The following is a 16336-nucleotide window of genomic DNA, read 5'->3' as shown; positions in this document are numbered from 1 at the left end:
AAACCTTGAGCGGAAGCTCGAAAGGAAAAACTCAAAGAGGACAATATCTGCTAGTGGTAGGCTTGGACGGTTACATATGGTATATACTATCGAACAAAAAAATTAGAGATTTAAAATGCCACTTGCATACTGTTGACTTTTTTAGAAGTCGGGACAAAAAAAACAAAACATAATTTGCGAAGAAAGGTCTAAAAAGGTGTAATATTTGTTAGGTCGTTTCGAACCAAATTGTATTTATTACAACGCTCAATGGCCCATGAAAGTATATTTTTGTTTCTCTTTTCTTTTTTAAAATAGAACAAAACTATGCTTTCAAAGTTTATGGAATTGTCGATGAAATATCTATGTCGTAATCACATACGTTTAAAATGAGAACGAGAGTTCAAATTGTTTTAAATAAACAGGTCATCCTATTCTCATAATCGCTTTCATTCAAATGTAGTTTTGGGTCATCCATGTACTCTTCCTTTACTCGAGTGTCACAAATGCCTTTAACATAACAGTTAAAGCTCACCGCCAGCAGAAATTGTCCACTCTGGGTCGTTACGTATCGCCATCAGCCTCATGGTTTCAAAACGCGTCTAACAGGGAGATGTTTCCATACTCAATGCTTCATTCATCTCTCCAACCAACGTGGGATCTCACAATTCACCCCTACCTCTCTAGCACACCGCCCAGTGTCTAGCTCTAATACCATTTATAACAGTCCAAGCTCACCGCTAACAGATATTGTCAGCTTTGGCCCATTACCTATCGCCGTTAGCCTCACGATTTTAAAATATATATAATAGGAATGTTTCATTACATTTAAACATTTATTTTTTTTTAAAGAAAAAATAAATTATAATTAAAAAAAATTGATTAAGTTAAAGACCTATTAACATAAAATTGAAAGTTTACATACATATTAAATAATTTTTTAAATTTAGTAATCTATTAATTACAAAAAAAAATTTAAAACTCCTCCACGTGTATGCTAATGTATGGATAATAACAGAAAGAAGAAAAAAATTATAATAAAGATTTGATATCAAAATGACATAAGAAATGTCTCTTCCACGTGTATGCTTATGTATGGTTAATAAAGGGCGCTTTTATTATATGTGGTTCAAAAATTAAAATAATAATAATAATAATTTATTTATTTATTTATTTATTATAGTCTAAAATAAAAAATAAAAAATAATGTGCAGCTGTGGATGAGAACAAAAATAAATATGAAAAAAAAAAAAAAAAAAAAAAACAGTTGAAAGTTGGAGAAATTAATTTTTAAGAGTAGTTGGAATGGTTTTTAATAAGCCCACCTATAAAATTGTGCTTATTTATTGCACCCACTTAGCCCTTTATATATATATATATATATATATATATATATACTAATGTCACGTCACAATTTTAATAAATTTTTTTTGTATGGGCCCACAAGGACCCACCTGGAACGACATAGAGAATAACGAGAGAGAGAGTGAGAAGAGATTTTTCCATAACTTGCAAAGTCATGTTGTTCAGAGATCCACCTCGAGCGGAAAATACAGGGAATGACAAGATAGTTGTAAGAGGTTTCTCCCGAATTTGCAAAGTCATGGCCTCGTAGAGACCTATCTCGAACGGAAAATAGAGGAAATGACGAGAAAGTGCCGTGAGAGATTTCTCCTTATTAACTAAAAGTTAGAAACGAGGATTAAGTTCTCTACCACTGTCCTTTTCCAGTTCTGTAAAGTAGTTTAACTACATTATAATATTGAAATTTAAAATTTGAGAAATTAGGTTAAATATTTAATTATATTTCTATTTATGAAATATTATTGAATTTATTAATATATTGAAAAAATTTAAATAGATAAAAAAAAAAAGTTACCACGAGAAATTCGATCTCTCGAATTATAGAGACAAAAAAAGGTTTCCAATCTCCGTTTATCTTATAGACATCTCTAATAATTATTAATTACGAGAGTATTTATATATTTTTAATATTAAAAACTTTTAATTACGTCTCTAAATATTTAAATTAGTATCTTATTTATAGTTCATCTTATATTTTATGTTTTGTTTTTCTTTTCTAATTAAAAAAATAAAGAAAAAAAAACTGAAATGAGTTTTATTTATTATTATTTTTTTAAATATATTTATATATATATATATATATATATATATAAAGCATCTTTAAATATATATTGAAAAAGAAAAACATGTATCGTGTATGACCTTGAATAAGTCAAACACGTTGACCACCAGAGTTAATTTTAATATTAAATTTGATATGCTTTTTGACTTTTTTATATTATAATATTTTCAAGGGTATATTTTGTTCTTAGTTATCCTTTTTTAATATAAAGAATATATATATAATAATAATAATTTAATTTAGTTAAAAACGAGTTTCAATTATTAATTTTAAATATATTTTTAAAATTTCTCGATACAATTTAAAAAGATATTATTGAAACTTTTAAAAATTTACGAGTATTTTTGAAATAACGCTCAATGATATTTTTATTAATTTAACGGAAAAATAATCGTAAACTAATTTAAATACCATCGACTTTTGCAGCTTGAAATTAATGTTTCATTTATATGACTTTTCTAAAACATATTTCCAACATGTATAGTACTGACACTTTACACTGTCTCACCATTATATTTCTTTTTAATTAATTTACATTTTTTAATAAATGATATTATTTTTTAAAAATAATGAATTATAACAAATTATGATGGGTTCAATTAAAGCTGAGTTTTAAATTATTAAAGGGAAAAAAAAAAAAGGAAAGAGAGACAATAATTAATTAATATTTAAGTTATTATAAAAAAATAGATTTTTTAAAAAAATTCCAATAATTAATAAACTTCTATTAAATTATGTTAACTAAGTTAGTTAGGGTAACTAATTACTTTATCATAACATAATTAAAAATTAAAATATTAAAATATTATTCTGGTCTCCGTACTTTAGATTCTGTTTCGAATACGTATTTTTTGTTTTAATAATAAGGGTGTTAAAAAAAACTCGATAACCTGAAAAAACTTGATCAATCCAACCTAATCGGTACGGTTTAAGTTGAGTTGTGAGCTTATTTGAGTTAGGTTATGGTCCGTTTTAAAATATAATTTTTTCAAAAATATAGGTTGAAAATTTTAATTAAATGTATGGAAAAAGAATAAATAAATATTTTGGGCTTAAATTGGATGATTTGGGCTAGGTTGTGTAAGGCCCAAATAACACAAGGAACATCTTGCAAGCCCAATCTAGGCCCAATAATGGGATATTGGATTGAATGGTTACATAAATTCTTACCTAATAGGAATAATTATTTTTTTTAGAATAAGCTATTATTATGTAACACTTAAATTGTTTTTAATTAATTTTTTATTTTAAGAAATATACATCATGTGATTGAGAATCTTAATGGTTTATGGTAAAGCGTGCCGTGTGACACAATCGTGCTTTCGAAGGCAGCGGACTAGCGATTGTGCGGCACTCACTTTCCAGCGACAAGTGAGCTTAAGCCAATTTGTTCTTGCGTCGCCTACGGCCAAGCGAAGTACGATCGAGGCTTTAGCCTCGGTTTTAAAAGAAGGTTTTAGAAAACGAGGAGAGAGAGAGATTTTAGAAAGAGAGATTTTGGAAAGAGACGTTATATAAGCAAGCAAGAGAAAGATAACAACGACTTAGCATATATAACCTTGGGTAGGGAGAAGTTGACAACTAGTCATATCCCCAATAGTACATTCTGAGCCATTTTAGATCTGGCAGGCTTAGACATGATATTTTTGAGGCGTCATAAGCCCTACAATTACAAAAGAAAAACACTAGAATGAAAAGACATGACAAGAGTTTGGCTTGTCATGGGCATGCGGCCATGGACAACATGCCCTGGACGAGCATGACCGTGACACCGTGCGGTAGGTGTGTTAATGTTGTATAAGCACTTGTGAGATTCCACATCAATAAGAGAGGGGAACAAAATTTTTTTTATTTATAAAAGTGTGGAAATCTCTCCCTAACAGACGGGTTTTAAAGCAGTGAGGTTGAAGACGATATGTAACGGATCAAAGCGGATAATATTTGTTAACAGTGGGTTTGAGCTGTTACAAATGGTATTAGAGTTAAGACACTGGAAAGTGTGCCAATGAGGACGTTGGCTCCCAAAGGGGGTAGATTGTGAGATCCTACATCGGTTGGAGAAGGAAACGAAACATTTTTTTTATAAGGGTGTGGAAACCTATCATTGACAGACATATTTTAAAACCGTGAGGCTGATAGCGATACGTAACGAGCTAAAGCGGATAAACTGTCAGACACGTTTTAAGATTGTGCAGCAGTGATATGTAAGTAGCTAGAAGCAACTAATATCGACTAGCTACTGATTTGGTACTCACACCGATTAAATGATCTACTTATTGAGTATATAGATATTAATGCACCTTTTTAAAATTTATTTGAGATTTTTTTTTTTTAAGTTTAATATTGCTAATATATATATATTTTTTTTGAATGGAACTAAAAAGTTGAGATATTTTTCTATAATTCGGTAAAAATAAAATGATAAAATTCCACCATTGCCTGTGTGATCAAGTATGCATGAAGAAAAAATCGAAATTGCACATTTTTTAAACCTAAATTCAGTTCAAGGCTTCCGATTTGTGAAGGACGTGCAATGTGTAGAGTTGATTTGAGGCGATAATTCAAACGAAAATTCTGTTCGATTGCTATGATTTCATAATTCTCGTAGTCGTCGTCTGCGTAAATCTAGTAACATATCAACGTTTGGCAGTTGAATTCGAGTCTTCCGATCGAAATCTTGTATCCTTTGCCGCCTCTAATCCGACCTAACGTCTGCCGGAATTTGCAATGGGAAAGACCGGAAGAGGAGGTCGGCGGGCTGATCAGAATCGAACTCAAGAGGTTTGGGTTGCCAAACACTCGAATCAAACTCAGAATCGCGCTTCTACCTCCGGCTCACAACGCTTGGAGCCCGGTAATCGTCCTTCTACTGGTCGTAATTCCAACTACGAGCATGAGAATCGCCGCCGCCCCCGTCCTCGACCTGTCGAGAAAGCGGAGGTGAGTGCTTTAGCCGATGGGATAGAATCTTTCACTTGCGACGAAAAGCCTGTGGAAATGGAGGAGAGATGCGGAGATGTTGTGAATTCGAACTGTGAGATTAGAGACGAAACAGCTGGAAATTCTGGCTCAAGTGAGGCTACGGATGATGTTTACAGTAGGTTGGAGATGCTGCAACGCATCTCCGAGGAGCCGGAGTTGCCGGAGGAGCAGCTTAGGATCAATGATCAGTTGCAGGAAGATGAGGTATGCGATTAACGTTATTTGCCTCTGATTTGTAAGCGTAATTGATTGTTTTTCAGCTGAAGCTTGTTTATACACGTTAAATTTGCTACGAATTGATATTGGCGATGACATTTTTGTTCTTCATATTTATTCTTCGCGTTCAATCTTGAACTGTTTACTGTTTTATCGGTGAATCTTCGGCAGTTGCTGGCTCTGGAGTCCATATATGGAGAAAATATCCATATCCTCGATGAACATAGAGGGCAGCGCCGTTTCCAGGTTCATAACTATCCGATAAATTCATAATTGTTGCATCAAAACAATTTGGAATTTGATCCTCAAACTTTTCTATTATTCTGTAGATTTCCATACACATTGAGTATCCTGGTGATATTACTGTTACTGCAAATCTCAACTCATCTGGTGCTCTTGAGATGAAAAGAACAAATTCAGATGATTTCTCTTGTTCTTTCAAAGTCAAGTATCTTAATCCCATTGTTTTGACCTGTTTATTACCGAAATCGTATCCGAGTCACCTACCTCCATATTATACAATCTCTATTCAGTGGTTGGACGCTGCTAGAATTTCCCGTCTTTGCTCTGTATTGGATACGATATGGACGGAACAAGCGGGGCAGGAAGTTGTATATCAATGGGTAGAATGTCTACAAACGTCATCTCTGGTTTATCTTGAGATAGATAAAGAGATTACGCTTGGTCCTTACAACAAGGGACATTTGGGAGATATTCGAGCAGTTTCGGGAAGTGTTTCTCCAGAAGTTGATGTTCCTGCCATTGTAAATTATGACAATCAGAGACGTGAGGAGGACTTCTGCATGAACTTGCAGGAATGCTGCATCTGTTTAAGTCAGTTTGCAGGTAAGCTCAATAATTGGCTCATGATAAGATGCTATTATTCAATTTACAGCCTACTGACTCGTTCTACGTTCTACTTTTGCTTGTATGCATTAGCGAGAATAGTTTTAATAACAATCACTTATGACATAGTAATTAAGTTCAAGCATCTAATTTTTGGACATGGTGTCGGTTAACTAGCTTTGCCCTTCCCTCCCTTCCCTTCCCGACGCTAGAGAGAGTTGTATTTCGAAAGAGAAGACAAATTATCTGTACACAATTTGACTGACTATCCTACTCTAAGAAGAGGTTCCTTTGTTAGTCAGACCAGCAATATCTGCCTCATTATGTACCGAATATTACTCGGCCTGTTTATTATGGATTCTTGTTCGACTCCGCATATAGGTGTCAACTTTTGTTACATAATCACTAATTATCTGCATTAACTAAAAGATTCTCTTTGTTCCGGGTTGAATCACCCTAAGCGATGTTTTGATATTGGAGATATGAATGGGGAAAAAGTTCTAATCTGATATCCTTGTGGAATAGAACCACTCGCTTCAAACTTCAAAGAAAACTATTATACTTCTTAAAACCTATTAAATGGAACCACGAACCACGAACTTAGCTGCTCCAAGTTGACAAAAATCTTTTGTAGTCATGGTAGCCTGACCTTTAATACGTCTTTCAGTCTGGGTGTAGAAATCGAACTGTCGAATGGGAACTTTTAACTCCAGCTGCTTTGTTTGTTGGTTGTGCATAATCAGGTACAAAGTTTGTAAGATTTCCATGTAAGCATTACTTTTGCTGGAAATGCATGGAGACATACTCAAATATGCATGTCAAGGAAGGCACCGTCAGCAAACTCAAATGTCCAGATGCCAAATGCGATCTTATGCTTCCTCCTGGTCTTTTGAAGCAATTGCTTGGTGCTGAGGAGTTTGAAAGATGGGAATCCATGTTGCTCACGAAAACACTGGAGTCAATGTCCGATGTAGTCTATTGCCCAAGGTGTGAAACCCCCTGCCTCGAGGACGTAGATCATGATGCTCAATGCTCGAAGTGTTACTTTAGTTTTTGTACACTCTGTAGCGAGAGACGTCATGTCGGAATTGAATGTATGACTCCAGAAATGAAGCTTCGTCTTCTTGAGGTTAGCTAAGTACCCAGTTCACCAATCCATTAGCATTTTTCCTTTTTGTGGGGATACTCATTAGCATTTATCGTTAGAACTCGACCTCTTACATTTCTTAACCTCGTTAACGTGTTATTCTTAATGCTGCAGGAGCGTCAAAGTTCATCTCAGTTAAGTAGTGATCAAAGACGAAAGGAACGTGAGATGATAAATGAGCTTATGAGTGTCAAGGAAATACTTCGCGATGCCAAGCAATGCCCATCTTGCAAAATGGCAATATCACGGACCGAAGGTTGCAATAAGATGGTTTGCAATAACTGTGGACAGTATTTCTGTTACCGCTGCAGCAAGGCAATTGATGGATATGACCATTTCAGGTTTGTTCGTGCGAACGAGCATTAGTTTAGTACTGACGATTCGCATCAATTGTGCACTTCTCTTATATAGATGAATCTAACACGCTAATCTTTCATGAAGGGAGGGCACATGTGAATTGTTTTCGCAAGAAACCATTCAGCAGTGGGAAGAGCGCATGAATGCACGGCAGCTGTTGGGCCAGATTCGTGCAGAACTTTTTCCTGAAAATGGTCATCCATGTCCTAATTGTGGTCAAATTAATGCCAAGGTGAGTAGCGAGTAGGACACATTTACTAATGGATATGGTGTTTCTTTAGGTAGTCTGTGTGTCAATCAGCTGAACTATACAAAGAAATGAATGCATTCGAAGGGGGAAACGGGTCGTAATGTAAAAATTTTGGTAGTATTATCACTCAATGTAGTCCATCCAAGATTCCTTTTTAGTATAGCACTGTAACTGTCCAAGCTCACCGCTAGCAGATATTGTCCTGTTTGGGCTTTCCCTTCGAGCTTTCCTTCAAAGTTTTTAAAACGCGTCTGCTAGAGATTTCTACACCCTTATAAAGAACGTTTTGTTCCCCTCTCCAACCGACATGGGATCTCACAATCTACCCCCTTTAGGGCCCAGCGTCCTCACTAGTGACACAATCGCACTTTCGAAGGCAGCGGACTAGCGATTGTGCGGCACTCACTTTCCAGCGACAAGTGAGTTAAGCCAATTTGTTCTTGCGTCGCCTACGGCCAAGCGACGTACGGTCGAGCCTCTAGCCTCGGTTTTAAAAGAAGGTTTTAGAAAACGAGGAGAGAGAGAGATTTTTGAAAGAGAGATTTTAGAAAGAGACGTTATATAAGCAAGCAAGAGAAAGATAACAACGGCTTAGCATATATAACCTTGGGTAGGGAGAAGTTGACGACTAGTCATATCCTCTATAGTACATTCTGGGCCATTTTAGTTCTGGCAGGCCTAGACATGATTTTCTTGAGGTGTCATACGCTCTAGAATTACAAAAGGAAAAACACTAGAATGAAAAGACATGACAAGGGTTTGGCTTGTCATGGGCATGCGGCCATGGGCAACATGCCCTGGACAGGCATGACCGTGACATCCTCCCCCACCTAATTGGTTGACGTCCCTGTCAACCGACTACTTTCATACCTTGCGATGTGGGTGGCGGCGGAGTTCAGATCTTCGGCGCGTTCCCAGCTTGTTTCCTCTGTAGGGAGATTCTTCCATTTGACAAGGAATTCACGAATCGTCCGTACAGGTCTTCCTATCTTCCTAACCCTGTCGGCTAGGATCTCTTCCACTTCCTTTGTTTCTTTTTGTTTCAGATCGATGCTCGGTCTTGTGGTTGCGTTTCGATGGTCGTCGTCTGGATCAGGGTGATAGGGCTTCAAGTTGCTCACATGAATGACGGGGTGGATTTTCATCCATGCGGGGAGTGCAACTCGGTAGGAGGTAGCCCCAATCTTTTTAAGGACTTCAACCGGGCCTTCGTATTTACGAACTAGTCTCTGGTTCTTTCGGCTACGAAATCTGATCTGTTCTGGTCTCAGCTTGATAAGGACTTGATCTCCTGCACGGAAATGAAGGGGGCGACGCTTCTTGTCCGCCCATTTCTTCATATGCTTGGAAGCCTTCTCTAAATATGCTCGGGCTATATCTGTCGTCTGCTTCCATTCTCTTGTAAAGTTGTGAGCTTGAGGGTTTTTTCCTGCATAAGGATGATCAATAATATGGGGTAAGGCCGGTTGTCGTCCACTTACAATTTCAAAGGGACTCTTCCCTGTAGACGAGCTTGTTTGACAATTGAAGCAAAATTGGGCGACATCTAACAATTGTATCCAGTTCTTTTGGCGAGCGTCGACGAAGTGACGTAAGTATTCTTCAAGCAAGCAGTTGAACCGTTCTGTCTGTCCATCGGTTTGAGGGTGATAACTCGAGGAGATGTTCAAGGTTGTTCCCAAGAAAGCGAATAACTCAGTCCAGAATGTCCCAATGAATCTGCCATCCCTATCACTGATGATGCTCGACGGAATGCCCCATAACTTTACAACGTGTTTGAAAAACAGTTGGGCTGTGAGTTCCGCCGAGCATAATTTGGGAGTGGGGATGAACGTCGCATATTTTGAGAACCGGTCCACAATAACCAAGATGGCGTCATATTCCCCGACTTTTGGGAGGTGTGTTATGAAGTCCAGAGATACACTTTCCCAAGGTCTTGTTGGCACAGGTAGAGGTTCCAAGAGTCCAGAGACTTTGGCTTTCTCGACCTTATCCTGTTGGCAGATGAGGCACGTCTTGGTGTATTGCATGATGTCTTCTCGCATGTTTGGCCAGAAGTACCCCTTCTTTATTAGGGCGTAGGTTCTTTGCCATCCCGGGTGTCTGGCCCATAAGGTGTCATGACATTCTTGAATGAGCTTCTTCCTCAGTTCCCCCGTTCTTGGGACGTACAATCTGTTTCCTTTGGTTATCAGGAGGTCCCCCTCAACCCAAAACTGCCGTGTCTTTCCAGCCTTAGCTAATTCGACAACGGCTTTGGCCGATGGGTCTTTGTGTAAATGTTCCTTGATGATGTCGCGCATCGATCCGTCGATCTTACTTGAATGAATATGGGCTAACATGCACAGGGCCGCATGTTCGCCCTTCCGACTCAGCGCGTCGGCTGCTTGATTACTCTTTCCCGTTTTGTGTTCGAACTTGAAGTCGAATTCAGCCAACGACTCCTGCCACCGGGCTTGTTTTGCTGTTAATTTTGGTTGATCAAAGAAGTGGCAAGTGGCGCTGTTATCCGTCTTCACTACGAACTGCGATCCTAAGAGATACTGTCTCCAGACTCGAAGGCAATGGACTACAGCCAGCATTTCTTTCTCGGAGACAGTGTATCTTCGTTCGGCATCGTTGAGCTTTCGACTTTCGTAAGCGATGGGGTGGCCTTCTTGAATAAGGACCCCACCGAGAGCAAAGTCGGAAGCATCGGTTTCCACTTCAAATGGCTTTGTGACGTCAACCAACCCGAGGACAGGACCCCTCGTCATGGTTGTTTTCAAATTTTCAAAGGCCATTTGACAATCATTCGACCACGACCAAGGGTGGTCTTTCTTCAACAGCTCTGTTAATGGGGCGGCTCGTCGTGAAAACCCTTCGACGAACCGCCTATAGTAGTTGGCTAGTCCTAAGAAGGACCTCAACTCAGATACGGAAGTAGGAACCTTCCATTCTTGGATAGCTTTTATCTTGTCGCTATCCATATTGATTTGTCCACATCTGACGACATGTCCAAGGAAGTTGATGCATGTTTGTGCGAATGCACATTTCTCCTTCTTCACATACAGCTGGTTCTGCCGGAGCTTGTCAAACACTAACTTCAAGTGCACTTTGTGTTCCTCGAGGGTTGTGCTGTAAACAACAATGTCGTCGATGTATACTATGACGAACTGATCCAGGTATTCGTAGAAAACCTGGTTCTTCAACGTGCAGAACGTAGCTGGGGCGTTTGTCAAGCCAAAGGGCATTACTAGGAATTCGAAGGCCCCATATCTTGTTACGCACGTCGTCTTGGGTTCGTCCCCTTCGGCAATACGTACTTGATAATATCCCGATCGTAAGTCCAACTTCGTGAAGTACTTGGCCCCGTGAAGTTGGTCGAACAAGTCGGATATTATCGGCAGAGGATATTTGTTGCGTACTGTCACCTTGTTTAAGGCTCTATAGTCTATATGCACAGACGCAACGTCCCATCCTTCTTCTTCTGGAATAGTACGGGGGCTCCATAAGGGGCCTTTGCCGGGCGAATGAATCCCGCCTTCAGCAACTCGTCTAGTTGTTTCCTCAATTCGGCTAGCTCGGGTGGAGCCATCCGGTATGCATTCTTCGCGGGCGGCTTAACCCCGGGGAGGAGTTCGATTTCGTGGTCAATGCCTCAACGAGGTGGTAGTGTTTGTGGTAGACTCTCTGGCATTATGTCGGTATAGCTGTCTAATACATCCTTGATTTTCTCTGGGACAGTCTCTTCGGTGGTTGCCTCTTCTATCAGTGGTATGGCCATGAAGGTAGGTTCCTCTCGGGCGAGTCCCCTTTTCAGCTGTATGGCCGAGATCATCCGAAGATTACCTGGTTGCTTGATGCTTGCAGGTATTACTGCGGGGTTACGGTCGGTGATCACCAAGCATTTTGCCAATGGCATTGGGATGACCTTGTGTTCTAGGAGGAACTCCATCCCAAGTACCACATCGAAGTCGTCCATGCGAACCACGACAAGGTCTAGCTCTCCAGTCCAATCCCCTATTTTGAAGGGGACTCCTTTGGAAACTCCCACAATAGGCAAGGCCTCGGAGTTGACAGCTTTCATTTTCCCCGGGTCTTTTCCTATGGTGAGTCCCAATCTTCTGGCTTCTTGATCAGCAATGAAGTTGTGGGTTGCTCCAGAGTCTATCAGAGTGCTCTTGCTCAGTCGAGAGTTTATGGTGGCATCTACGAACATAAGCCCTTTCTCTATTATCTCCTTCGGTTCGACTTTCCGTTGGAGGGCTGACAAGAATTTGAGTGCGCCCATTCGGGGGTTGTCGTGATCTTCTTTCTTGTCTAGCAAAGTCTCGACCCTGGCCTCATTGCTCTCTTGAATGGACACTTGGAGTGCAGTGAGAGAGGCCCGATGAGGACAGTAGGATACCTTGTGGTGGCCTTTACATAGCATGCATTGCAAAGGCGTCGTCGGGTGGTTCTTTTGGTGGTAAGGCCCTCGAGATGTCCCCGCTTGATTGTTCTGAGGAGGTCTATCCGTCCATCCATTCGATCTGTTGGGGCTTCCATTTCGATGGCCTGGTGGTCTGTATGGTTTGCCCCCATTGTTTGGGGCTGGTGTCGCTCTTCTTTGGGATCCTGCTTCGTTCCCACAGTCCACGAGTCTCTCGGCGCAGGCCATTGCGGCAGCTAGGGTTTGGACCCTGTTCTCATGTATCTTTGTTTTGGCCCACGGCTGTAGACCATTTATAAAGAAGAACACCTTGTCCTTCTCTGCTGTACCCCTGATATCCAGCATCAGGGTTGAGAACTGTCTGACGTAGTCCCGTATGTTTCCAGTGTGTTTCAGGGCTACTATTTTCTCCATTGCTATGTGTCCTGCGTTTTCGGGGAGGAATTGTTCCCTCAACTCTCTCTTGAGGTCCTCCCATGAGTCGATGGTGCACAATCCATCCTCGATGTCTTGCACCTTCGTACGCCACCACAGTTTGGCGTCGTCTACGAGATACATCGCAGCTACAGTCACCTTCTTGTCGTCGGTACAAGCCGTTGTGGCTTTGAAGTACTGTTCGACGTCAAAGATGAAGTTCTCCAACTCTTTGGCGTCCCGATTCCCTTTGAAGGCTCTAGGGTCTGGGAACCTTAGTTTGTTGGATCCTGCATTAGTTTGTCCAGCCGTGACACCTTCCACGGCTTTCATGGTAACTTCAATTCGAGTGCTCATGGCGGCCATCCTTTCTTGGAGGTCGTCGACTGTTGATCTGAATTCATCAGCCAATCCATTGAACAAACTCATCATTGTGTTTTGTAGTACGTCGAACTCTTCGCCACGTCCCTCTTTGTGTGCGACAGAGCTATCCGGACTATCAGACGGTTTTGGGCTGCTCGTAGGAGCAACTCTTTCTTCGAGCGAGGTCACTCGAAACAACAGTTCTGCGATTGGCAACCCGTCTAGGCGGTTGCCCATTGCGTCGACTTGGACGACTTTCTCACTCAGTTCCGTCACCCGTGTTTCCAGGAAACGGAGGGTGTCAGGGACTTCTTTGAGGAACAGCATTTCCTCCTCTATTAGCGTAAGCCGATCGGCTTGTGCTTTGGGTGTCGACTTTGTCGTCGACATGATCTCGGTCTGTATGACGTTACGGAGCTAACAAAGCTCTGATACCACTTGACACAATCGCACTTTCGAAGGCAGCGGACTAGCGATTGTGCGGCACTCACTTTCCAGCGACAAGTGAGTTAAGCCAATTTGTTCTTGCGTCGCCTACGGCCAAGCGACGTACGGTCGAGCCTCTAGCCTCGGTTTTAAAAGAAGGTTTTAGAAAACGAGGAGAGAGAGAGATTTTTGAAAGAGAGATTTTAGAAAGAGACGTTATATAAGCAAGCAAGAGAAAGATAACAACGGCTTAGCATATATAACCTTGGGTATGGAGAAGTTGACGACTAGTCATATCCCCCTATAGTACATTCTGGGCCATTTTAGTTCTGGCAGGCCTAGACATGATTTTCTTGAGGTGTCATACGCTCTAGAATTACAAAAGGAAAAACACTAGAATGAAAAGACATGACAAGGGTTTGGCTTGTCATGGGCATGCGGCCATGGGCAACATGCCCTGGACAGGCATGACCGTGACAACTAGCACTCATTTTCTTCTCTAATCGATGTGGGATCTCACAATCTACTCCCTTGGGGCCAGCGTCCTTGCTGGCACATCGCCTTATGTCCACCCCATTTCGGGGTTCAACCTCCTCCACATCGCCCAGTGTCCAACTCTCATACCATTTGTAATTGCCTAAGCCAATCGCTAGCCGATATTGTCCTGTTTGGGCTTTCCCTCAAAATTTTTAAAACGCGTATGCTGAGGTTTCCAAACCCTTATAAATATTTTGTTTCCCACTCCAAGCCTCAAATATTTACCATTTGAGATATTATTGAGAGTTGATATCTCTTTCCTTAACGATGGTATTCAACGTAGATTCCCTATTAGGATTCAGAGTTTCTTTTCTGATAGGCAAGACAACCCTATCATTCAGAGTGTTATTTTGGGGAAAAAAAAATGGATTTCTCTGTCCGATGCCATCATGCTCTTGTTCTGTATCCTCCAATTGAGCATTTCCAGCTATCGTGCTCGCAATTGTTCGAACATCTTACAAATGGTACTCTTCAACCTAGTTTTCCTTTTCCTTTCCCCATAGCGATTGATTCAACTCTATAAATAGCTTTGGCGAACTTCATCAAGTTTTGAATCAAGCTATTGGTCATTTCCTCTAGCATTACCGAAACCCGGGTCTCGATCTCTTTACTACATTCCTCTGTTTCTTATTGCTAATAATTTGCTTGATCTAGATCTCAACACCATCATGCTTTCATTCTTTATCCTCCAATTGAGCGTTTCCAGCTATCGTGCTTGCAATTGTTCGAACATCTTACAAATGGTACTCTTCAACCTAGTTTTCCTTTTCCTTTCCCCATAGCGATTGATTCAACTCTATAAATAGCTTTGGCGTGCTCCACATCAAGTTTTGAATCAAGCTATTGGTCTTTTCTTCTAGCATTACCGAAACCCGGGTCTCGATCTCTCTACTACATTCCTCCATTTCTTATCGCATATAATTTGCTTGATCTAGATCTTAACATGCTGATGAGTGAAAAAAAAATACTGTGTTTGTGATTCGACTTTATTTTGTTTTCATTCTTTTAATGAATGAACAGGTTGGCAATAACAATCACATACGTTGCTGGTCGTGTCAAAACCACTACTGCTATCTATGCAAAAAAGTTGTGAAGCGCAGCTCCCAGCATTATGGACCCAAGGGCTGCAAACAACACACAGCTGGTTAGTTTTACTGCTACACTTCCAAAAGCTAAGGCTTATTACTCATCAAAATTAAAGGGAAGAGCCATTTACAATCTCGTAAAGCTTTTATCTTCTTCTCCCACTTTTTCTTTCCCTCTTTCACTTCATTTTTCTGACTGATTTAGTTTAGTTGATCATAGGATAATGTTTTATTCAGCACTTCTTTTTTTTGTTGAAACAGATAGCAGAAATTTTTTAAGGTTTACCCATGTAAAGGTATTAGAATTACAGGCCTGTTCTAATAATACCCATGTTGTGGTTCACGTGTTTAGTTAATTTGTGTGAATTCTCTCCTTCACCCGTCGATAAATGTGACCGTCTAAGCCTACCACTAGCAAATACTGTCCGTTTCAGTCTATTAGGTATCGCCGTCAGCCTCACGGTTTTAAAATGCGTATGTTAAGGAGAGGTTTCCACACCCTTATAAAGAATGCTTCGTTTCCCTCTCCAACCGATGTGGGATCTCACAATCCATCCCTTTCAGTGCCCAACATCCTCACTGGCACTCGTCCCCTCTCCAATTGATGTGGGATCACACAATCCACCCCTATTTGGGACTTAACGTTCTCGCCGACACACCGCTCCGTGCCTAACTCTGATACCATTAGTAACAGCTCAAGTCCACCACTAGCAGAGATTGTCTGCTTTGGCTTGTTACTTATTATTGTTAGTCTAACGATTTTAAAACGTGTTTGCTAGGGAGAGGTTTCCATGTTCTTATGTTCTTATAAAGAATGCTTCGTTTCCCTCTCCATGTAAGATATCACAATAAATGTATCCAAATAAATATTTGGATGGTAATTAAGTATAATAGTTAAAATGTTATGTTGTTATCATCATTATTTTGAATAGTTATATGCTAATTTTTTTTTTTCAATTCTTTAAAAAAAAAACTAAGGTTGGTAAGAAATTGTGAGTTTGGGAAAAAGAAAAATCTTTAAAAAAAAGTTTTTGAAAAAATTATTAAAATTTTAATTTGTGCATCAAAATTAGTTTAAAACGTAATGTTATTGGAACTATGAAGATTTTTCAATTTTTTATTTTATTAAAATTAATAGATGAATCATTATAAATTGAATAAATGTTAGAATCTA

At 39.9% G+C, this 16336-nt stretch overlaps 1 protein-coding gene across 1 annotated transcript; it reads left to right on the top strand.

Moving 5' to 3' along the window:
* Positions 1–4563: 4563 nt before the first annotated feature.
* On the top strand, positions 4564–15513 carry NHL8 (NDR1/HIN1-like 8). Its single transcript, XM_023699011.2, has 7 exons — positions 4564–5311; positions 5495–5569; positions 5653–6169; positions 6913–7298; positions 7431–7657; positions 7758–7905; positions 15098–15513. The coding sequence occupies exons 1-7, from the start codon at positions 4853–4855 to the stop codon at positions 15224–15226; spliced, it is 1941 nt and encodes a 646-aa protein (XP_023554779.1). The 5' UTR covers positions 4564–4852; the 3' UTR covers positions 15227–15513.
* Positions 15514–16336: the final 823 nt, after the last annotated feature.

Source organism: Cucurbita pepo, chromosome 15 (genome assembly GCF_057944985.1).
Source record: "Cucurbita pepo subsp. pepo isolate OVF chromosome 15, ASM5794498v1, whole genome shotgun sequence".
Taxonomy (NCBI): domain Eukaryota; kingdom Viridiplantae; phylum Streptophyta; class Magnoliopsida; order Cucurbitales; family Cucurbitaceae; genus Cucurbita; species Cucurbita pepo.
This window is presented reverse-complemented; position numbering and strand designations above follow the sequence as displayed.